The sequence below is a fragment of the Garra rufa genome, chromosome 4 (assembly GCF_049309525.1).
Source record: "Garra rufa chromosome 4, GarRuf1.0, whole genome shotgun sequence".
Taxonomy (NCBI): domain Eukaryota; kingdom Metazoa; phylum Chordata; class Actinopteri; order Cypriniformes; family Cyprinidae; genus Garra; species Garra rufa.
In genome coordinates, this window is record NC_133364.1 from 25,304,515 (window position 1) to 25,329,732 (window position 25,218).

At 36.6% G+C, this 25,218-nt stretch overlaps 1 protein-coding gene across 1 annotated transcript in view; it reads right to left on the bottom strand.

Annotated features, from left to right (window-relative positions):
- cpm (carboxypeptidase M) overlaps positions 1-25,218 on the bottom strand; it is a 48,088-nt gene that overhangs the window by 19,549 nt on the left and 3,321 nt on the right. The window contains exons 3-4 of the mRNA XM_073838894.1: positions 18,906-19,003; positions 3,930-4,099 (exon numbers count right to left, since the gene is read on the bottom strand). Of these exons, the coding sequence (XP_073694995.1) occupies positions 3,930-4,099; positions 18,906-19,003 (268 nt within the window). The remainder of the gene's footprint in view (positions 1-3,929; positions 4,100-18,905; positions 19,004-25,218) is intronic.

The following is a 25,218-nucleotide window of genomic DNA, read 5'->3' on the forward strand; positions in this document are numbered from 1 at the left end:
AGTAAAGTTAGGGTTAATGGTAGGATGCAAAGCTCAGTTCCAGTTGTGTAGTACCATGCACATAATTCATATCAATTGCTGCCAAGAAAACTCAAGCTGTGGTGTTGACCATTTGGCATACTGCCAAGACTCACGTGTCCTTTAACAGTGCATGAGATTTCCATCAGCAAAGTGGAAAAGCTGGAAAGGTTGATAAGCACACAGATCAAATAGTGGCTTGGACTTCCACAGTACTTAAGTGCTGTGGGACTGTACAGAAATGGCAAAAAGGAACTACTATCACCGGTATAGCGAAAGAATTCTAAAGTACTAAAGAGTGGTTATGTCCCTCACTGACTCTGAACATATTGCTATTCGAGCAACAGGCCCTCGGGTGGCAGCGTGGAGAAAGTGGAATACAAATGAATACAATTGCATCATGCACAACACAAGGTCAGTTTTTCCATTTCAGGGCCGTAGTTGGTCAAGCCCAGAATGGAAGAGCTCGCACCCCAAAAGTTAATCAATAGTACAAGGCGACATCAAGGCAGAAGAGACAGCTTGTGGTGGAAAAAAGATGAGGCAGGGGGATGTAAAGGATGCATTTCAATGGCCAAGCAGGGTCAATGGACTAACTGGGTAAACCCAGAAAAGAGAAAACTCTGCTGGCGTGACGACTGAGAAATGGAGAGACCTTGGCTGAGCTTTCTCGTCACAACCACCCATCCACACCTCATAACCTGAATCAGCGGTTGAGAAGACCCCACTTGTTCCCAGTGTCAAGCACCTGCAACTCTAAGACAAATACTACCGTGATGAGCTATAGGCTTGAGAATCAAGTTCTAAAGCAGCTCGCATCTGTCTTGGAAGGCGAACTACCACAAATGCTTCTCCACAAACCATCAGTAGGATTTTCCCAATTTACACATTTTATACGAGCAGGCCAACCTCCAATACACTACATGACAACAAAAGATGCAAGCAGTCTAGAGCAGAATGCCTGCCTGCCCGTTTCTCCCAGATATTGAGATTACAACACTATGGCCAGACGTGGTCCTTTGGCCCACAACAGCCAAGCTGGCATATTTCAAGGAGCTTACAACATTACAGCATTTGAGAGAGAGAGAAAAAAAAAAAAAAAGTATTCTGAAATGGTAACCAAAGCTGTGCAAAATGGCTGATCATTTTTACAAATACCCAACCTGATTTGGTACCAAAAATTGGATAAAACCTAACCTGAAACTGCATGACCCCTTTAAGTAACCAGATTAAAAACTAGAATCAGAATGGTTTATTTTCTTGTGCTTCACTCTGTTCCTCACGTGAAAAGTCATAGGTTAAAGTCTGCTGGATCAAAACAAGAGACGGTGGCAGAGGCTGACGGGTTGTGTTGTTTGTTTCAGTTGGTTGCGAGCGGTGGTTCGTGCATTGCTGCCAAACCTCACAGGAAGCTCATGCTGAAAGCCACGGCAATAAGAGCGAACCGCAGCACGTAAAAATGCCATCGTCATCGTCAATGTGCACAGCTGCGTGGCTGCTGTTGCAGCTTGCTCGGTCGCTTTCGCTCTTGCTCAATCTCCTGCTCTCTGAGCTTGCCCGCCGTATCATCAAATCCAGATTAGATCTGTTTCCAATTGTGCCCCATCTGAGCGGGAGCGCTTATGTGGTCTCAGGCTGCAGGAGCGGGACAGTCTGTATTCAAGGAAGTGGCTTCTACGGTATTAGATGAGGTCTGGTGTGTCTCCAAAGTTTTGGGGCTTACCGAGTTGGACATATGACTAAACTTCTTACATAGCCTCCGCTGCAAAACCAAGTTCCGTCACCGTCTACTGCCCATAACGTCAGCTATCTTTTCAATGCGTATTCACACTTTGAGCGGTTTAATAGTGGCAGGTTGCCAAGTCGCTGTGCTGTCAGTTGACAGTTCTAACTGGACTTCACTCTGTGTGACTGCTCTTTTGTATAACGTTGAGCTCAATTGTGTCACTTACAGTCTATAGATTATACTTTTTTATGATGCTGAATGTACAGGAATGTAAGAGATGATGGTGGTGCTAAAGCAGTTGCGTGTCACTAAAAAAATTACAATTATTGTATGCAAAAGTAATGTATGTCATAATAATGTACGGAGTGATTACAGATTGAGATCACACTGTGGAAACTTCTACGCCTTGCCTCTATACAACTCATCTTCATCTAGTTTCTCTGAACAAAAAAGGACAACATGAGGTGCTGGCTTGTCTTTGATGGATATCATCGAAATCACCAAAGTGATTGTACGGCATTTTGTCATTGGTTGGCACGGTCTGATCAAAAGCTGCATTGTTACATCCACAGGGATGAATGAAACTCGGTGATCCAGATAGGGGTTTTCATATCTTCTGATTGCAGATTTTTCCATTTTTCCACATGGGTATATTTTTGTTTATCAGCAGGTTGTGGCGACAGACCGGGGAAGTCATTTTCCATTGCTTCAGGCTTAGGAGACCCCTTTCCTGCAGGAAAACTATGTACCAGTGTTTGGGAGTCTGTGGGTCTCACAGTTTGAGTTTCAGTCGGTTTGCTATAATGGATGTTTATCTTTGTACATCTGTATGTGTGAGTGAGATCCCTCATGCCAGATAAGATGTGTTTTGGGCTTTTGTATCCTGCTTATCGGCAAAGTTTTGGACGATTTCTCTAAACGTCTCATCTGAGGCTTGATTTCTCTAGGCATACCATTACAGGCTCTGACAACTTGCAAATAAACCATTCTGAATTCCTTGCAGCAACAATTTTTTTTTTTGCTCATCTGGATGTTAAAGGGTTATTATGGAAAAACTTTTTTTTTTTAACTCAGCATGAACTGTATCCAACCATATCTACACCACAAAGTCCCTCGTAGGCATGAGACCAAAAACTTGCTTTCAAAAAGCTTGCTAACAGAAAACCAGGAAAAAAAAAAAAAAAACAGGAAAATCCATTTTCATTATTGAGTGAACTATCCCTGAAAATATGCAATAGGACTAGGGATGTGAAGACATCAAAATACGATAATTTTGCTATATATTGCAATATACCGTACAGTGGACTATATACTCAATATAGTCTACTATACGATATTGATTGCGATATTTTCCAAAAAAAAGTCAAATGAAGAATTGGTAAAAAAAAAAAAATTAACATTTTGTGAGTTCAAAATTAAGAGCTCCAACCCATTACCTTAACTAAGAAAATAGTCAGAAAAAAAAAAAAAAAGTGTGTGAATTAACTTGTACCTGAACTTGTGGTATACTTTTTCAGTCTAAATTACATTTACACTGGTGTTTTAGAAAGCCAAACAAATTAGAACAACAACAGTAATAACCATATATTGCAAAACAATTGCACTGCAAAATAAATGAAGATTAATATTTCACAGGTTTTTTTTTTTTTACACTACGGGAATTACAATACTTCCATAATTTCTACACTTGAAAGACATTTTGAATTTGGACTGCAGTAACATTACCTATTCAAACCACTAGCTGCATCCACTTTTAAGATTTTATTTTGACGAAAACAGCAGTAGAGGTACATTAACTTCAGGTACAAGTTAATTCACACACTTTTTTCTGACTATTTTCTTATTTAAGAACATGGGTTGGAGCTCTTAATTTTGAACTCACAAAATGTTATTTTTTTTTTTTACACAATTCTTCATTTGCCTTTTTTGGAAAATGTTGACTGAAAACTCCAGCCTCGGTGAAAACAGGCTTACAAAAATGCATCTCAAATACAAATTTAGGGAAATTCGGCAATCATCTGTGAAAATAAAGTTTAAATGTATTATAAAACTACACTTTATGCCTGGCATCCCTAAATAGAACACAATGTTGATGGCTTATTGATCTGATTTCTAACATCCTGATTTGAACAATTATGCCAATGTTAAACTTTGTTCACATAGCTTTAGGATCTCTCACACTTACCGGCCTACTGTGTACATGCAGTCCCGGGCAGATGACTCAAAGCCGTCCGGGTTCATGGATGGCAGGATGTGCACACGACTGCTGTTCAACAAACGTGTCACAAGTGGATCACTCTGGTAATGGCTGGTCAGATAATCAATCAGCTGAAGCAGTAACACACGGCCTACAACCTGAAAACAGAGAAACAAACAGTCAAAATAATATTACTAATCACAGATTACTTTAACGATATTCTAACTACCTTTCTGGGCCTTGAACGTGTCAGTTGCGTTGCTGTCTACGCAGGGTCAAAGCTTTCGGATTTCATCAAAAATACTTTAATTTGTCTTCCGAAGATGAACAAAGGTGATGAGAGTGAGAATGCCAGATTTTTTTCATTCCTTAAACCAGTTACCCCTGTGGGACAGCTTACCCACAATGCCACAACAAAACAGAAATCAAGTAAGTGACTAAATGCCTTGGCAATCATCGTTAAAGCTTCTTACTGTAGGACAAACCTCAAATTAAAATTGATGAGAAACTGTAAAAAGTTTTCCCCAGTTTCAACTTTAAACCTAAGTTTAGCAGCTGCCTTAAAAAGTTAAGTTAAATCAACTTAAGTCATTTAAACTCACAAGTTAAAATGACTTGTTTTAAACTGATTTAACTTAAAACTTAAGGCAGCTGCTGAACTTAGGTTTTTAAGTTGAATCTGGTAAAAACTTTTTACAGTGTAGCTTATCTTTTGTTGGTTTATCACATCATGCAAGTTACTACATTGAAGTCAAAGTGATACATTATTAAATCAAACTGAAATTAACCACAACAAATTCCTCCCTAAAATCATTCTTGTACAATAAACCTAAACAATACAAACTCCCAGTAACTGCATCAGTATTTGTCATGCTTGATACTATCCTCAGCAGGAAATGAACTGTTCCTTTCCTAGAAGGAAGACATCACTGAATTGATCATTCATGCCACATCATTGTGGTCTCTTCTGGACGTCACGGGCCGCTTTGATGTGGTGTGGGAGAGTTTGCGCTGCTATACCAGAAACTACTCACAGAACCTGAAGCCCGAGGCGCTCATATACAACAACATGGCAAGCATTGACACTATAGACGGTATCGGTCTGGTATGAGAAAAGACTGCCTCCGTTTGTCCTGAGAACAACCCTTTTTCATAAACTATATCTGAGTGAGACTCTGAGGTTAAAGTGCACGTCACACACTGTAACACCGCGAGACCTGTGATTATGAAGCACAAGTACAGACCAGTAGAGCCGTGGGTTAAACTTTCTGTCCTGGAGTGTTGTGCTCTGCGTCTAACAGCGTGTATGATTACGGTTATCTGTGACAGCTGAAACAGACCACAGCACACATTATCTTATAACTGTGATAACACACCTTTAGAAGAGAGTAGCATCAATCTCACTCAGAGGGCCCTATGATTTCCAGAATATAAAAACTGTATTAATTTTATTGTATTATATTTACTGTATAAATCGCAGAATCTGCTAAAACTTGGATGGATAAATCAAGAGCAGATCAAACTGCAATAAGCCACACAAATACTATTTAAATCCTGCATGTTATGCGTGTCTGTGTGAATGAATGGCGCAGATGCGCGTTTTCAGACTCTGCCACCTCAATGTGAGTACGTAAACACAACAATTTCTAGAATTTCTAGTCACTTCATGAGCATTTACCAGTCTTTTGAGAAAAACTATTGTCTTGTATACAAAAACTAAAAAGGTCTTCACATCAAAATAAGTTTGTTTTAACATGAAGAAACTATGGCAGAAATATTACTTAATGTCATTTACCAGAATTAAGCAGAAAAATGTAAATGGACAGCCATGTGTCAAAAAAAAAGAAATTTTGCTTTATTATTAAAATTTAATGAAACCATTAAAATGGAAACAAGAAAATTAATGAAAAACACAATTAGGTAAAAAAAAAAAAAAAAAAAAAAAAAAAAATAGCAAACTGAACAAACTAAATTTTAAGAAAAAAATAGGGCTTTAATGTAATTTTAACAATTGGTAGTCTGCTTGTATGAATGTAGGGCAATATGAAACATGTTTTAGTTTCTCCCATATTTGGTTTAATTTAAAATACGTTGTATTTATTCATCTAAAAGCATGTCAAAATGTAAAACATGAAACTAACATTTAACAGCAATTAAAAGTTTAACAAAACTACATTGAGACTCGTTTTCTATTATTCAATTTGTTTTTAATCTAATTCTGTGTTTTTCATTCATTTTATGGTTTCCATTTAAATGGTTTCATTAAATGTGTAATATAAATTAGTGGAAAACAGAATTAGGTAAAAAAAATGATTTTAAAGAGGAAAAAAAAACTGCCTTAAAGTGATTTCGGTTAAACTTTTAATGAACTGCTGTTAAATTGTTTACCGTTTACATCAAATTACTCATCTTAAGCCTTTTTCATATCATACTTAAACCTATTGAAACTTCTATAAACTACATCCAATAACACATTTCTACTGACATGACAAACTTGTTCATCTTTATAATGGTTCAATTTGATGACCGTGGGACACCACAGTCTAACAATCTTTAGTTTTCCCTGTTCCTTCATCAGCCGATTTGGATCAAATCCATACGAAAGAAACACTTGCTCTATAAGATCTACAAGAAAGTTCTGTCAACCAAGAGCTCAATATATCGTCATCAGTGGACGTCTTGAGCCCTTTAGTTCTTCCTGTCTCCATCGGCACTTACTCACTGACTCATCTCAGAAAAACATCTGTTTCAGCAGCAATTACGCTGTTCTGAGGAAACAGTAAAGTCTGGTTACACGTCTCATTGACACATCTTAGAAGTTCTTAAACATTGTACTTGTCATTTTATAGTTTACATTGCAAATTGCTTTATTTAGCGGTTATATGTTAGTGTCATTACATTCCTCCTATGAAGTTCACTGATGTGGCTGAAACTTTATTGATGTGGTTGGGTTTTTGTTTACCATACAATTTACATAGTGTCCATCTATTGTGAGGGAAAGCAATGAGCTATGAGAACATCTAAGAACTGTTTACCATTTCGTCTTCAAAAAGACCCACACCCTCAGTCCCCTCAGCGCTCCAAACACGATCACAGGGCCCATCGCCAGGGCTGAAAAACATGATCATCTTCATACGGCGCCCTGATGCTCACACCTACACGTCTCTAGATCGACTCCCAAAACATTTCAGCATGTGTGTGAGGGCACAGACAGATCCCTCACACCTGTGTGGTGATACATTTAAGGCCAAGCTTACACTTGTTGGTGAAACAAAACACCTGTGAGAGAGGAAATGGTAGAGGGGTCCTGCTTAATTTAAGAAGGAATTCTCACATTCAAACACATTTCGCTGTCATACTAAACTGCTGTAAGTTTATCTGGTTGTCCTTACATCTATCCTTTTATGTTGTGAAATGTTTTGTTCAAGTGATTGTGAAATATGGAACAGTTTCCAAGTGCTGACCGACTGTCTATACTGTGCTAAAAATTAAGCATTTGCAAAAATGTTTTAGACATTTAATAACACTGAAATCTTTATTACTGGATATTTAAATTCCCTTTTTTTTTTACACAGTACTCAAATGAAAATTAGCCCATTATTTACTCACCCTCAAGCTATTCTAGTTTTTTTTTTTCTGTCAGCCGAATACAATTATATTTTGAAAAACAAATGTCCTAGCTCTTACAAGCTTTATAATAGCAGTGAATGGCTGTTAAGATTTTAAAATCCAATAAAGTGCATCCATCCATTATAAAAAGTACTCCACACTGCTCCTATGGGTTAATAAATGCTATATATAGTCACAAATCAAAAGTACAAAAATGAGGATTTGTAAAGACAAATCAAGGATTTTGGTAAGCCAAGAGGAGACTGGTTTTCCTTTGCTGTAAACAACTTGGTTTACACAAGACTAACACATTCTTAACAGAACATATGCTACACCTATGTCCTACGTTATCCGTTGGAAAAGGAAAGGAAAGAACGCAAGGCCAAGTACACTCCTAAAAATAAAAGTTCCAAAAGGTTGTTTTTTCCCCACAGTTATGTCATGGAAGAACAATATTTGGTTCCCCAAAAAACCTTTTAGTGGCCTGCCAACTCTCCTGACCTGAACCCCATAGAGAATCTGTGGGATATTGTGAAGAGAAAGTTGAGAGACGCAAGACCCAACACTCTGGATGAGCTTAAGGCCGCTATCGAAGCATCCTGGGCCTCCATAACACCTCAGCAGTGCCACAGGCTGATTGCCTCCATGCCACGCCGCATTGAAGCAGTCATTTCTGCAAAAGGATTCCCGACCAAGTATTGAGTGCATAACTGAACAATTATTTGAAGGTTGACTTTTTTGGTATTAAAAACACTTTTCTTTTATTGGTCGGATGAAATATGCTAATTTGAGATAGGAATTTTGGGTTTTCATGAGCTGTATGCCAAAATCATCAATATTAAAACAATAAAAGGCTAGAACTACTTTCAAATGTGTGTAATGAATCTAAAATATATGAAAGTCTAATGTTTATCAGTACATTACAGAAAATAATGAACTTTATCACAATATGCTAATTTTTTTAGAAGGACTTGTGTATACAACTCAGATTGTATTCATCTGAAAGATGAAAGTCATATACACCTAGGATGGTTTGAGAGTAAGTAAATCATGAGGTAATTTCATTTTTGGGTAAACGATCCTTTTAACAAAGTTCATATTTCTGCTGTAAAATGCATGCAAAGCAAACGAACAGTCCCCTACATGCTGGCCAGATGGTCTTTTTCCTCCAAGTACACACTTCCTGACCCGACTTGAACTAGACTTATGCTGACTGAATACTGATGGCCAATAATCTGGCTTTGCAAGTCTACAAAATATTAACTTCACAGACAAGCCTATGAAAACTTCAGGAAATGAAATGACTAAATCAGAGGAGAATATTTATGCATCTATTTCTGATAACCGAGGCACGTGGGCTGCTTGTTTAAGTTGGCATGCGTGTGCACCCCGTGTCTCAGTTGGCACGTAGACAACACGAGAATTGTCTTAGATAAACAGATACACACTATACCCCCAGCTTCTTGTCGAGACCACCCAAACTCTGGTTCGGAATAACTCCCTTAAAATTCTTACAATCCTTAAATAATATCAGACAAAAAAAAAAAAAAAAAAAAAAAAAAGATTGAGGGGCAAATTAAAAGTGAGAGGGAAAAAAGGAGCCACTGTTGGACTCCGAGCGGTGTGTATATTAACAATCGCGCTTTCATGCAGCCGGTGGGCTGGGTCTGGTCTGGCCGGAGCAGCGTGCAGAGGAATAATTTAAGATAGAAGTAAAACCAGAGCTGGAAAAAGTCAAGTCAGTCACACTGCACTGGCTCTATGACCGGAGGTTATCTGACCCTGTGTTACACATTCACTGGACTTTAACTTTACATAAATGCCTCTCACTGTTACATAATGTAAACCAGTTCTGAACACAAAATAATGTTTAATTTACAAGATACTACTACAAAAAGTCTCCTATTCTTAATATTAAAAGGGATAGTTCATTAATTACTCACTCTCATGTTGTTCCAAACCCTTAAGACCTTCGTTCATATTCGAAACACAAATTTGATCAAATGCAAGAGCTTTCTGACCTTGCATAGACAGAAAGAAAACAAACTTTATTCAACTATTTCTTTTCTGCATTCACAAGAGTACTATGATGCATGCGTTTCTCCTCCTGCTCGCAAACAAGGTGCAGCATACGGATTCAAACAAATTATTCCTGTAGCTTCATAAAATTAGGGTTCAACCACTGATGTCACATGGACTATTTTAACAATGCTCTTACTACCTTTCTGGGCCTTGAATGTGTCAGTTGTGTTGCAAAAATATCAACAATATCTTAATTTGTGTTCCAAAGACGAACCAAGGTCTTACGGGTTTGAAACATGAGGGTGAGTAATTAATGACAGAACTTTTATTTTTGGGCCAACTATCCCTTTAAATTCTAGAACTTTCACTTGGTGGCCAAAATGATTGCAAAAATCTATTAAGATTTACATTAAAAAGGCACCCAAGCTGCAGAGACATTGAAACAGTATATCATAGTTTATATCATAGTTTACATCGGAGCACATTTAAATACTTATATCATGCTAATCATTAAAGAACATTGATTTAGTTTGTTTAATAACCTGTTTTATTGGTTTACATGCAAACCAATTACCCAAGAATGCAAGAAAACCAGATTAAAACGTCTTGTAAAGATAATTATTTCCCGGTCATGATTCTCCTCAAGAGTATTCTATTTATTACAGAAGTTGTGTTGTTAAAGCATAAAAACCCAAGAGTATTTCAAAATGTCAGCAGGAAACTTGTACAGACATTTCTCATGTGTTTGCTTTTCCACCCCCTCTCTCTCTCTACAACTATCACAGTGCTTTTATAATATCTGGTAAGCTTTAAAAGTAACAAAATGATCTTAAAATGTAAGATCAAACTGTCAACAAACTGTAACGTTAAAACAAACTGTCATAAATCATGATTAAGCAAACAATTTAAAACAAACTGAATCTGCAGTGGATGGCATCTTCTGGCAAGACAGGAATTTGCCTCAATCAACACAAAGCATTACAGCTATTGCAGCTGTTGAATGTTTATAGTTTGTACACTCAGTAATGCAGTGCATTATGGGATTGAATAAGTTCAATCAATGACTAAAAATAACTTTCCCTTCAAATAGCACACTATATTAGGGTTTAAATGACAATTTTGGATACAGCCTTAGGCTGTTTTGGCTCTTGCCAGTAAACAATCAACCAGCACACCCTAGAAACGGTACAACAATGACCTAGCAACTAGTGTTGTCAAAAATATTGATATTTCGATAAATATCGATACTGAAATATCTGAATGATACCAATACTAATTTCCCGAAGTATCGATACTAGCCGAGCTGTCACTTTCACTTCTCCACAAAGACGCGTGACCGCAGTGCCTGTCTCGTCTCATTCAAGTGAAGCGAATAGAAAGGTGGGTGCGGTGCCCCGTGACCGGCTTTGTTTGATAAAGAACACAGCAGGAGTGCTATCTGGAAATATTTCGGATAATGAACATGGAAAGCCGAAGTACACAAGCAAGCCAATATGTAAGAGTTGCTACAGAGCAGTGCTAACAAAAGGCGCTAACACCACTAATTTCGCAAAGCACCTGAAAGACAGACACCCGAGTCTATATAAAGAACTGTTCTCATTTTAACATTATCATCTGAATCATTAAATAAGATTGCCTATTATTGTTGCTAATATGATTGTTGTCCCATTTTTTACCGTAGTTCGTTAATATAATCAGATTGAGGAATCTTAGACGAGTAAATACTTTAACTGCGGTCAAATGTAAATTAACTGCGCTTATTTAACTTTATTTCAAACAAATCATTACTTAAATTCTGCAATTTGTCTAAATGTCTATCCAGAGCATTGTTTTTGTGTGTGATGCACGCATGTTTGCTTGCGTGTATCATTGATTATGAATCCAGTGTTGTGCTGAATTCTGACCCCTGCCAGATTACTACCCCCCTAGTATTGGTAGGTTTAGGGTTAGGTGTGGAGGAGGGGTTAGGATTAGGGGTGGGGTTAGGATTAGGCAATCAGGTAGCGCTTTCAACGAGAGGGGGTAATAATTTGGCAGGGGTCGAAAAAAGGCACAACACCGGCATTAAAATCTGTTCCTCAAATAATGTTAATGTATTAACCAGCAATTATGAACGATGAGCAATGCATTTGTTACAGAATATTTGAATCTTTGATAACGGTAGGTAATAAAAACACAACGAATCATGTTAGCTCTGGTCCAATAAAAAAATTAACAGATATAACTTTGGATTTTAATTAGTTCATGTAGTAGTCAATTATACTTTAAACTAACTTTAAATTAACTAAGATTAATAAATGTTTTGGAAGTATTTTTCATTGTTTATTCATGTTAACTAATGTTAACAAATATCTTTTACCATTAACTTAAGTTCTAAGATTAGTTAGATCAGTTAATTTTAAAAAAGTGTGGTCTAGAAAAAAAATAAAAATAAATAAATAAAAGTTTACGACCTACACTACCAGTTATATTTGAACAGCAAATAAAGTATGAAACAAACTCAAATGAAGCTAAGAAGCTGAACAGGGCTGTAGCAGTGTACATATGCATATACCTCATTGTCATGTTCTAGACTATATCTTTAAATTAAAAAAAGAAACTTACCACCTTAATATTGTGGCAGTTTTTTTCTCTGTGGTATCGAAAATAGTATCGAATATCTATATTTTTCAAGGTATCGTATCGAAGTTAGAAATTCCAGTATCGTGACAACACTACTATCAACCACCTAGAACACTTTAGCAACCGCACAGCAACACACCAAGAATGATCGCAACTGTGCAACCACCCAGCAGCCAATTGCGAAACACAAGTCATTTATAAAATCGTTTGCCACTTGGATAAAAGCATATTCTGAATGCATAAAGTGCATTAAAGAAACATTTCTTGTATAATCAAACCCACAACTTTGGTGTTGCTAAAGCTATGGTCTGTAGTTAAGCTACAGGAAACAAACAAGAAATTATTATTAATATTAAAGACGCCAAAACGATTCAGCCAGATTTCTTCTGTTTGCGTTTCATAAAAGGCCCAAAGTAATGTAATTATTTACTTTGATTCTCAGTAATGCATTGATGCATGCATAATTCCCATCTCTTCTCCTCTTTCATCCCTCAGTAATCCACACTAGCCCTGTCTGTGTTTACCGTCTGCATGCTCGCTTTAGCTAAATGTTTAAAGAGACTTTTGCCATTCAAGTTTACACAAAAGGATCATGTTCTATCTTACAGGGTCATTAAGAGACCATCTTATGAACACTTTAGTGGTGTATCAAAGATCTGGTGCACCTCACTATGAGATGACTCGTGGAAGTTGATGGGTAATGTGATTGGGACTAACCTTAGTCATGTTTACATGTTTATTTGAAATGCACCTCCCATCCTGGAAGTTCATATGGCTTCCTTGCATTTGCGTGATTTGAACAGTGGTACTCTTTAGACATCCAGACAGGATGTTAACTAATTAGTGGACACTGTGGAGCCGCAGCTGCTGTCAGACAAGTGATCCTTGGACTGACCAAACTTAAAAAGCCATTAGAGAAAAGTACAGTAGTTACCGGTGAAACACATTAAAGTGTTTGAAGGGGAAACGTGTTTTCTTAGGAAGTACAAAAATAACTTTAAAATAACCATTTTAAGCTCTTATTTGTGGGAGGCGTTCATTAAACTGGAAGGGCTGAGCACGAGAGTACAGTATCTGTTCTCTTAAGCAGAAGTACCGACCCAGGGTTTACAAATCTAATGTCCAAAGTCAAACACACTTTACCAAATAAGCTTAAACAATGATGTCGGACAATTTTGAAGTTGGAGGAGAAAACGACATTAAGTTTGTCACCCTACCCTATCTTTTTGAACCAATGTACACAGACGAAGAACTAACCACGCTATAACAACTGCAACCCTTTATGAAAGGGTTGAATTATTATCACAGGGAGCATTTGATTGCATTGTTCTCATTTACTTGTTTGTTAGACAGTAATCCCAAACAAAAAAACGTTAACTCTTATAAACTCCAAACAACGAAAGATCATAAGTAGGCTCATTGGCTTATTCTGCTTTGGGGTAAATAGCAAAATCAATATTGTATATCCTAGACCAGAGCGTGCACTTATAAAAAAGCTATACATATCTCTATTCTCAGAGGTAATTTTGAATCATTGCTCTGGAGTTTAGGTAACAAAAGCAACTCTACCTCACCAAACATACTTTTTCAAAATGGCCACCCTTTCCCTCTTATAGGCAGGCCCATCACAATAAGAGTCCCCATTAGCAGCCGACAAAAGTCCCCATAATTCCCTCTCACACAAAATGCATATGGAAATGTTCATAATCAACATATCATGCAAATGAAAAGAATAAACAATAAGCATTTAGGCATGGTAGACATTCATGTGTGTTACCCTGGATCACAAAACCAGACATATGGGTCAATTTTTTGCCATTTCAATGCAGCTTCAAAGAGCTTTACACAATCTCATTCGAGAAATATGGGTCTTATCTAGAAAAATGTTCGGTCATTTTCCTAAAAAAAAAAAAAAAAATGGGGGTGGAAATACCGACCCAGTGTTTTCAAAGAGAACATGCAAAAAAAATTTCAAACGTCCTTTACAAAAAAAGCTTAAAGATGTCAGACAATTTTGAAGTTGGAGAAAATCCCTTTTAACCAAAGTTCTCGGATGAAGAACTAACCGCACTGTAACAACTGCAACTCTTTACGAAAGGGTTGAATTATATTGTATATTGAATAGTTGGATTGCGTTGTTCCCATTAACTTGTTTTTTTAGACAGTAATACCAAACACAGCCAAATTGGTTAACTCTTATAAACTCAAAAGTGTAAATCATGAACAACACACCAGCCCCATAGAAGCCAAAAAGTAATGATAAAGATAATACTCAGTCTGGCCAATCAGTCTTTTCCTGCTTTGGGGTAGACCGCAAACCAAAAATCCAAATGGTAAAATCAAATATCCCAGGCCAGAGCGTGCACTTACAAAACAGCTAATAAGTCTAATATATCATGTCTCTATTCTCAGATATTGTTCTGGAGTTAAGGTAACAAAAGCATGCCACCTCATCAAACACAAATTCTATTTCAAAATGGCGGCCCTTCCCATCTTATAGGCAGGCCCATCACAATAAGAGTCCCTATTAGCAGCCAACAAAAGTCCCCATACTTCCCTCTCACACAAAATGCATATGAAAATGTTAATAATCAACATATCATGCAAATGAAGTGTTAATAAGTGTTAATGTTTTGAAATTTCAGTTCCAATGCAGCTTCAAAGGGCTCGACACGGTCCTAGCTGAAGAATATGGGTCTTATCTAGAGAAATAATTTATTTTCTGAAAACAAAAAGAACAGCCGAAAGACCAAACCCAGTATTTACGAAGCAAACATGCAAAGTCAAACACCCTTTACCAAAAAAGCTTCAACAATGTCAGACAATTTTGAAGTTGGAGGAAAAAATGAGATTAAGTTTTTGCTTATCCTATCCTTTTGAACCAAATTACACAGAGAAAGAACTACACTTTAACAACTGCAACTTTTTACGAAAGGGTTGAATTATATTGTACATCGAAGGGTTTGATTATATTGTTCCTGTTTACTTGTTTGTTAGAAAGTAATACTAAACACTACCAAAACCGTTAAGTCTTAAACTCAAACTAAATAGTCCAAATTATGAAAGTCCATACATAGACTCGTTGGCCGCAACATACCGGTCCCTTAGGCTGTAGAAACAAGGTAATGATAAAGATAATACTCATCAGTCTGTTGACTCAAGCATGTAACAAAAGCATGCCACCTCACCAAACACAAATTCTATTTCAAAATGGCCGCCCTTCCCTTCTTATAAGCAGGCCCATCACAATAAGAGTCCCCTTTAGCAGCCAACAAAAGTCCCCATACTTCCCCCTCACACAAAATGCATATGAAAATGTTCATAAATCAACATATCATGAAAATAAAAAGAAAAAAATGAGCATTTAGGCATGATAGACATTCATATGTGTGACCCTGGATCGGGAAACCAGTCATAAGGGTCAATTCTTTGAAATTGCAATTTCAATGCAGCTTCAAAGGGCTCTACATGATCCCAGCTGAGGAATATGGGTCTTATCTAGCGAAACGATTGGTTATTTTCGAATAATTTTTTATTTAATTAAAAACTAATGTAGGCGGAAGAACCAACCCAGTATTTACAAGGCATACATGCAAAGAAAGTCAAACACCATTTACTAAAAAAGCTTAAACAATGATTTCAGACAATTTTGAAGTTGAAGGAGAAAATAAGACTACGTTTTTTTTTTCTTACCTTATCCTTTTGAACAAAATTACACAGAGAAACTACTAATCACACTTTAACAACTGCAATTATTACCAAAGGGTTGAATTATATTGTATATCGAAGGGTTGGATTATATTGTTCGCCTTTACTTGTGTTAGAAAGTAATACCAAACACAACCAAAACTGTTAAGTCTTATAAACTCAAACCAAACAGTCCAAATCATGAAAGCCCATAAATAGGCTCATTGGCCACAACACACCAGTCCCTTAGACCATAGAAACAAAGTAATGATAAAGATAATACTCATCAGTCTGTAGACTCAAGCACGTAACAAAAGCATGCCACCTCACCAAACACAAATTCTATTTCAAAATGGCTGCCCTTCCCCTCTTATAAGCAGGCCCATCACAATAAGAGTCCCCCTTAGCAGCCAACAAAAGGCCCCATAATTCGAAAATGAAAATGTTCATAATCAACATATCATGCAAATGAAAAGAAAAAAAAAACAAGCATTTAGGCATAGTAGACTTTGATATATAAGTACCGACCTTTTGACATCTTTACACCTAGAGACTTAATTGATTCCATTGCATATGTATAAGTATCTGGGACACTTGAAATTTAGCTCAGGAGCATTCATATTGCTTGTAGATACTCAGAGTGAAGTTAACTTGTGGCAAATTCAATTGAATGGATATGATTTGGAAAGGCATACACGTCTTAATAAAAGGTCTGAAAATGCATATCAGAACAAAAACCAAGCCCCGAGGTAAAAACAAAACAAAAGAAAACACTGCCTAAACAGCTTAGTGGCAGGATTGCATCAAGCCACACATAGTGGGAATAGTTCAGAAAAAAATTATGTTGCATTGAAGGTTTACAGAGGCATGTAGTCCCTGTTACCCTTAAAGGAGTAGTTCACTTTCAGAACAACAATTTACAGATACCCCTAGTGCTGGACGAGTTTCAGTGCTTAAAAGGTATGTAAAAATATATTTTTCTAAGAAAATGACCAAACGTTTCGGTAGACAAGACCCTTCTTCGTCGCCTGGGATTGTTTACAGCCATTTGAAGCTGCATTTAAACTGCATTTTGAAGATTCAAAAATCGGGGCACCATTTAAGTCCATTATATGGAGAAATTTCCAGAAATGTTTATCTCAAAAAAAACATAATTTCTTGACGACTGAAGAAAAAAAGACATAAATATCTTGGATGACAGGGGGGTGAGTAAATTATCTGTAAATTGTTGTTCTGAAAGTGGACTACTCCTTTAATGGAAGAAGTGCGAAACAACTAGGATTTTTCTTAGAGCTGGCCTCCTGGCCAAACTGAGCAATTGATGGTGAAGGGCTTTGGTTAGAGTGGTGACCAAGAACCTGATGGTTACTTTAGTTGAGCTCCATGATCATATATGGAGATGGGAGAAACTTACAGAAGGACAAACATCACTGCAACACTCCACCGATCTGGGCTTTATGGTAATGGGGTGTAACTCAATGGACTAAAGGACTCGTAAGAGTAGAAGGAAAGCTCAGTGCACCAAAATATTGAGATGGCCTTAATGAGACCCTGTCCAGAGCAGGCAAAAGTGTACCTTCCAACAGGACAATGACCCTAAGAACACAGCAAGAGTGGCTTACAGACAACTCTGTGCATGTCCTTCAATGGCTTGGCCAGAGACTGGGCTCAAACATTTCTGGAGAAAGCTGAAAATGTGCATCTGCCCCCATCCAAGCTGACAGAGCTTGAGAGGTGTAGAGATTTGGAGAAGAATGACAGATAATTGCCACATACTGATGTGCAAAGCTTGTCACATCATACCTCAAAAATACTTGAGGTTGTAAAGGTACTTCAGCAAGTGGCTGAATACTTATGCAGTGTACTTATTTCAGGTTTTTTATTTTTTAATACATTTACGAAGTTGTGACAATTCTGTTTTTGCTTTGTGATTATGGTGTAAGAAGTGTAGATTAATGTGGAAAAAAAAAAGTAATTTAAAGCAGATTAACAAAGCAGCAACATAAAATGTGAAAAAAACTAAGGGGTATGAATACTTTCGCAAGACACTGTATCATTGCAGTGTCACATTGCGTGACCTCTCCAATGTGATTATGTAAAGACAAGCAAGACAAGCATTTGTTGTTAAAAAGTATATAAATTGTTACTCTTTTTTTTTTGATGAACCTTTTTCCTCAGCTGGGACCACGTAGAGTCCTTTGAAGTTGCAATTTGGACCATAAACCCATTGATCCTCATTGAAGTCCACTATATGGATAAAAATCCTGGAATGTTTTCCTCAAAAACCTTAATTTCTTTCTTTTTAACTCAAAGACAGACATGAACAGCTTGGATGACATCGGGTTGAGCAAATCATCATTTTAATTCAGGAATGAACAAATCTTTTAAACCCTGTTCAGAAAAGGTGGATAGTCATCCCTACAAATTAAACTGTAATGTATTTTCTTCAAATACATTTAAATTTAAAGTATTTTCACATTTTAGCCAATAATCTCTCTCCAAAAGTCTTCCCAGCCCATTCATCCAATAGCAATTCCAACCACACTTTCTCCTCAGCAAATTTTGTTTAGTCCCCCTCACAAAGACAGGAAGTACTGAATTCACAATAGGCATAGGGGCGGAGCACATTGGTGAAAAGATCCCCCCACATACACCCCACCTTGGATTTTTTTTTTTCCGGTGAAGGTCACGGTCCACTGCTCTTCATTGGCGTCCCGGCCGGCTTCTCGGACTGTAATGCTTTTGTGTACAGACCCTTTTTCCCACACACCCCTTACCAAATACGCCCTTTTAGACCAGCGCTGGCCCCCTCTCGCCCAAACAACAAGCAACAAAACTAAACAAACGCAGTTCTGGATCTATTTAAAGAAGCCTCCAATTCCAAATTTAGCCCCATCTAAAGAAAACAAAATGAGTTCTTTGGGAGCAGTTCAGTTATATGAAACCCGTTCACGCAAAAGGTCCAGTTTAGACTTGTTGAAAACATAATCATGTTTTGCAATAAATAATCAACAGCTGCATTACCTCGTTTCCGTGCATGTTGCCCACGTATTTGAATTCTGGGATGCCCGTTCTATGTTCTCTGGGATGTTGACCCAGTATTAAGACCCAAAGTTCTCTTCCTAGAAAGACAAACGTAAATGTTAATCGACTGCAAACAAATGTTTCAATAAGTGAATCAGTGCATTTGCAACTGAATTAAGTGCTGTGGATCTTGTGCTGGTCACATGATTAATGTCTCACTGTTTTCTCAGTTAACCAGATACTCAAATAATGTTTTTGCACAGTTTGGGCAGGAACCTGGCAACCCAATCCCATGTAATCTCACGTCGAGCTTTCATTCACTCTGTCTGCTTGTCTCGGTCTCTGAGGACTACTGAATACGGAGATCTCATATTCACAGCGCAAGTTAAAGCACGCTTGCTTTAGGACATGAAGGACAAAAGGAGAAATCATCAAGATAAAAAAAACAAAAAACGTAATATTCAATTTAATGTAACTTTTCAGCTTTTTAAAATACAATTAAATCAAAATACGTGGAATTTCAGGTAGCTGGTCTACCTGGGTGAACGCTTTCCATAGTGTACCTTTACAAAGATCATCGGGGGCCATTCTGAACATCCCCAGGCGCCAAAGCTGTGGTGTGTGTGGTCCATGTAAAGTTCTCTAAGGTGTGGACCTTGAGATACTTGAAGCCTTTCACTCTCACTACAGGGGCCTCTCTACAAGTACACAATAGTTCTTTAGTCTCGTTGACACTGCTAGAAAAAGCGCCAGGTTCTCTATCGCCAACATATTAATGTGTATAAAAGTAGCTAAATTCCTGTCAAATTACTGGATTTAACTTTTTAACATACTGTATACCTATTATTTGACACCAAAATGTCATTAAATCATAGCCTGGAAAAAATCCAGACCCTAATCTATTAAGATTAAGGGTCTGGCATCGAGCAATGAAAAGGACCTAACTCGAGGGGCGGCACCAAGCATGCATTTAAAACTCTCACTGCACGCAATTGGATAACGCCACGACCAATCACAACAATACACGGTGTGAACTGATAGATTAAACTCTTGCCGTATCCAGTCGGCAAAACATCAAAAATGTCCTTCTTGCAAAGGAACGACTCGAGGGAAATTGTGCTCTCGCGAGACCTCTGGATTTCCAGGGTAATTAAATCAGCTTCTGAAACTGGAAATATAGCAGGATAGGAACAGAACAGCATTCAATTTTGTGAATGGGTCAAACTATTCAAAAGCAGACTTCTTATGGTACCTCAAAGCATCCGTGCATGCTCAAACGTGCATGCCAATATTATGGATTTCAATCACATACCATCGAGATGCCACTTTAACAGCTTATTTTGGCATTGTCTGCACTGATTTGACATTTTGACAGTGAATCCTTTCCACACACATCCTCCAAAAAAAGAGGCAGATTTAAAGCCAAGTATCTGTGTCATCAGCAAAGTCGATGGTCTTTGGGTTCAGTACACTCCAATATACTGCAATAATAAGACCTGCTGTTACCGCACCTGGACTTTTATTTCTAAAGCAACACAGGAGGAGTGATTTTGGCTGTTTTTTTGTGAGATTGTAATGGCAGAACTTAAATTTGACTCTTTAAATTGGGCATGAAATGAAACTTCACCCTGTCTATTTTTTAATTACATGTTACAGATCTTATTGTGAACAATTCATGCATGCATGTTTCATTTCTTTATAATGATTTGATCTGGTAGTATTACATTAAAATGATTATAACTAAACCAAAATAGTAACTATGGAAGCCTATTTCCGTCACTGAATAAAAAATAAAAAAAAGATTTTTACGACTTTTTATCTCACAGTTCTGACTTTCTTCAGAATTGTGATATAAACTCGCAATTGTGAGTTATACAGTCAAATTTTGAGTAGGGAAATACCTGATATTCTCAGAATTGTGAAATAAGAAATGCATGTTTCATTTCTTGAAAATGTTTTAACCTCGTAATGTTAAATCAAAAGAGTTATAACTGAAGTAAAATAGTCGCAACTATGAAAGCCCATTTCCACCACTGAATGAAAAAAGGTATTGCAACTTTTTATCTCACAGTTCTGACTTTTTTCCCTTAGAATTATGAGATGTGAACTATTTCTTAGAACAGAGAGTTTGTCTAGCAATTCTGACTTTATAACACAATTGTGAGTTTATATCATGCAGATCTGACTTTATTTCTCATAATTCTGACTTTATTTCTCAGAATTGTGGGTTTATTTTTCACAATTCTGACTTTATAACACAATTCTGAGTTTATATCATGCAGTTCCGACTTTATTTCTCAGAATTCTGACTTTATTTCTCAGAATTGTGGGTTTATTTCTCAGAATTCTGACTTTATTTCTCAGAATTGAGAAATTGTTTTGCAGTTCTGACTTTATTTCTCAGAATTGTGGGTTTATTTTTCGCAATTCTGACTTTATAACACAATTCTGAGTTTATATCATGCAGTTCCGACTTTATTTCTCAGAATTCTGACTTTATTTCTCAGAATTGAAAAGCTGTCTTGCAGTTCTGACTTTATTTCTCGTAAATCTGACTTTATTTCTCATAATTCTGACTTTATTTTTTTTTTCAAAATTCTGACTTTATTTTAGAACTGTAGGTTTATTTCTCGCAATTCTGACTTTATTTTTCAGAACTGAGAAGTTGTCTTGCAGTTCTGACTTTATTTCTCGTAATTCTGACTTTATTTTTTTCAAAATTCTGACTTTATTTTAGAACTGTAGGTTTATTTCTCGCAATTCTGACTTTATTTTTCAGAACTGAGAAGTTGTCTTGCAGTTCTGACTTTATTTCTCGTAATTCTGACTTTATTTTTTTCAAAATTCTGACTTTATTTTTAGAATTGTGGGTTTATTTTTCGCAGTTCTGACTTTATTTCTCGTAATTCTGACTTTATTTTTTTTCAAAATTCTGACTTTATTTTTAGAATTGTGGGTTTATTTTTCGTAATTCTGACATTATTTCTCGCAATTCTGACTTTATTTCTCAGAATTGTGGGTTTATATCTTATAAATCTGACTTTTTTTCTCAAAATTCTGACTTTATTTCTCAGAATTGTGGGTTTATTTCTTGCAGTTCTGACTTTCTTTTTTAGAATTGAGAAGCTGTCTTGCAGTTCTGACTTTATTTCTCAGAATTGTAAGTTTATATCTCGCAATTCTGACTTTATTTTTTGTCACAATACTGACTTTATTTCTCAGAATTGTTGGTTTATATCTCGTAAATCTGACTTTATTTCTCAGATTTCTGACTTTATTTCTCGTAATTCTGACTTTATTTTTTTCAAAATTCTGACTTTATTTTTAGAACTGTAGGTTTATTTCTCGCAATTCTGACTTTATTTTTCAGAACTGAGAAGCTGTCTTGCAGTTCTGACTTTATTTCTCGTAATTCTGACTTTATTTTTTTCAAAATTCTGACTTTATTTTTTAGAATTGTGGGTTTATTTTTCGCAATTCTGACTTTATTTCTCGCAATTCTGACTTTATTTCTCGTAATTCTGACTTTATTTCTCGTAATTCTGACTTTATTTCTCGCAATTCTGACTTTATTTCTCTGAACTGAGAAGCTGTCTTGCAATTATGACTTTATTTCTTAGAATTGTGGGTTTATTTTTCACAATTCTGACTTTATTTTTTAGAATTGAGAAGTTGACTTGCAGTTCTGACTTTATTTCTAGGAATTCTGACTTTATTTCTCGTAATTCTGACTTTATTTTTCAGAACTGAGAAGTTGTCTTGCAGTTCTGACTTTATTTCTCAGAACTGTAAGTTTATATCTCGCAATTCTGACTTTATTTCTTAAAATTCAGATTTTATTTCTCAGAACTGAAAAGCTGTCTTGCAATTCTGACTTCATAACTCACATATGAGTTTACAAGGAAAACTGATATTATGTTCTTAGAATTGAAAGTTTATGTCTCACTATTCTGATTTAATATCTCGCAATTGTGTGTTATAAAGTTGGAATTACAAGATAAACTCCATCCAGAGAAAAGAAAAGTGATAATTGTGAGAAAAACTCACAATTTTAAGATAAAAGTCAGAATCATGAGTTTATATCTCGCAATTCTGTTTGCGACTTTGTTTGGTTTTCATACATAACCAAACCTCCCGCATCTTAAAATCGTATGGCAAACAATGGATACCAAGAAAAAAAGTCCCCACCCTACATTTTTTCAATAATCCATTACACAATATAGAAGAAAAAAATCTGTCAATATTTAAATTCCATCGCAACTTCAACTATGAAAATTCAACTGCCCTATTGCTCAAATCACAAGAACTGCTCCATGCCATTTCCTTCATTGACAAAGTTTGTTTTTGCATTTCCGTACTGATCTGCAATCCAATTACTGCTGTTTATCAAATGACAAAATGATGTGCAGAATTATGAATGATTAAAGGATTTCCGCAGCGTAATCTTGATTAAGCCGACACTGTTGCCAAATGACAACTGGCGTTTGTCTGGGTTGATAATCACCGTACAAGAGCTTTAGTTAATTAGACCCAACTAATCAAGCATATGAAACATAATATTACATCAGAGATAATCACAGCCCGTCTCCACCTCCAGCTCTTGCCCCGGTGGGCAACTGTAACACTGATTAGGCCAATTCAGGGCGATCAACAAACAAGGACGGCGTTCCAGGCTAAGCAGCTGGTGTCCTAGATTACCTCTAGTCAGCTCAGGTCTCTTATTTCCTGGCCTTAAATAGGCGACACAGTGGGATTAGGACAGGGGGTTAGCCTGACGGGGCAAGAGCGCACAATGGCTGCGCAATCTCCTTGAGGTCTGAAGTGATTGGAGAAATGGGCTTTACAATCAGCCAGTAACAAAGGCTCCCAAGAGATGAAGGAGATGGGTACGACTTCATAAAGCGTTGCTTTCTTGAAGTGCGACTCCATCAGCTAAATGAAAAGATACGGTACAACCGTGTCCTTGGATTAGCTTCGGGCACTACCTGCATTAGTAGAAAGATCTTTAACTGCGGAAGCAGAGGTTTACTTGAGGTTTTAATCAACTAAAGTGGGCCCAAGGGTCAGCTTCAGGGCACGCCGCTTGTCTAGAGATGAAGAAAACGAGATTTGGTCTGAAGCATATGAAGGACCACCCTTATAGAAACAGAGATTGAGAGAATGAGTACAACGTGTGATATTAGCATCTAAATCAGATGGAGAAAAATAGAGGGAGAGGGGAGAGGGAGAGAGACTTGGCAACGGATTTGTTCTACTCAATGATGGTTTTGTGCCAAGCCAAAAGAGCAACCTGATCCTTGGACCGAATTAACTTAAAATGTCACAGACTAGCAGCACCTTCAAAGATAAGCCAATGTCTCCATCACTCTGTAATCTTAAAACACCATAGCTGTGAGCTAGGTGGCTACAGTAAATCAACAAAATGACTTTATTAAGAGCAAAAAACAGGATATGAATTGCAGGGAGAGGTAGATTTTGATGGAATGAAAATATGGCTTTTTTTAAACGCATTACAAATATTGAACAAATTACAGTCATAAACACACACACACACACACACACACACACACACACACACACACACACACACACACACACACACACACACACACACACACACACACACACACACACACACACACACACACACACACACACACTACCATTCAGTAAGATTAATACTTTTATTCTGAAAACAATTAACACATTTAATTCTTCAAATTTGACAGTAATTACTTTTACATTACAAAAATTGTCTAGTCTAAACAAATGCCATTCTTTCTATTTATCTATTTCCATTGAAATCAGTCCCCACCCCACCAGATCAAAAAACATGTTACCAATTCATTCATACGTTCACAATTTAACAGCAATTTATTAAAAGTGTAACAAAAATTAAATTAAGGCCTTATGAAATAAATTTGTTTTTCCAAATTCAGTTTTATTTTGACCGAACTCTGTGTTTTCCAATAATTCTCTGGATTCCATTTTATTGGTTTCATTAAATTTCAAGTATTTAATTTATTTATATTTTTTTATTTATAAATACTGTTATCCAGAAACAGTAAATTCCATTTTTATGACTGGACACAATTCTGTCTCTGTTTTTCACATTGTAAGAAATACTTTTATTCTACAAACAACTTAACACATTTAATTCTTCAAAATTTACTAATTAATTTTACATTTATAGTCCAAGCAAATGCTGTTCTTTCTATTTATCAAACAATGATAAATCAGTTTTTATTTTTACCCAAATTCAGTTTTTTTCTATTTTCGATTTTTGTATTCCATTTTTTTGTGTTTTATTTTC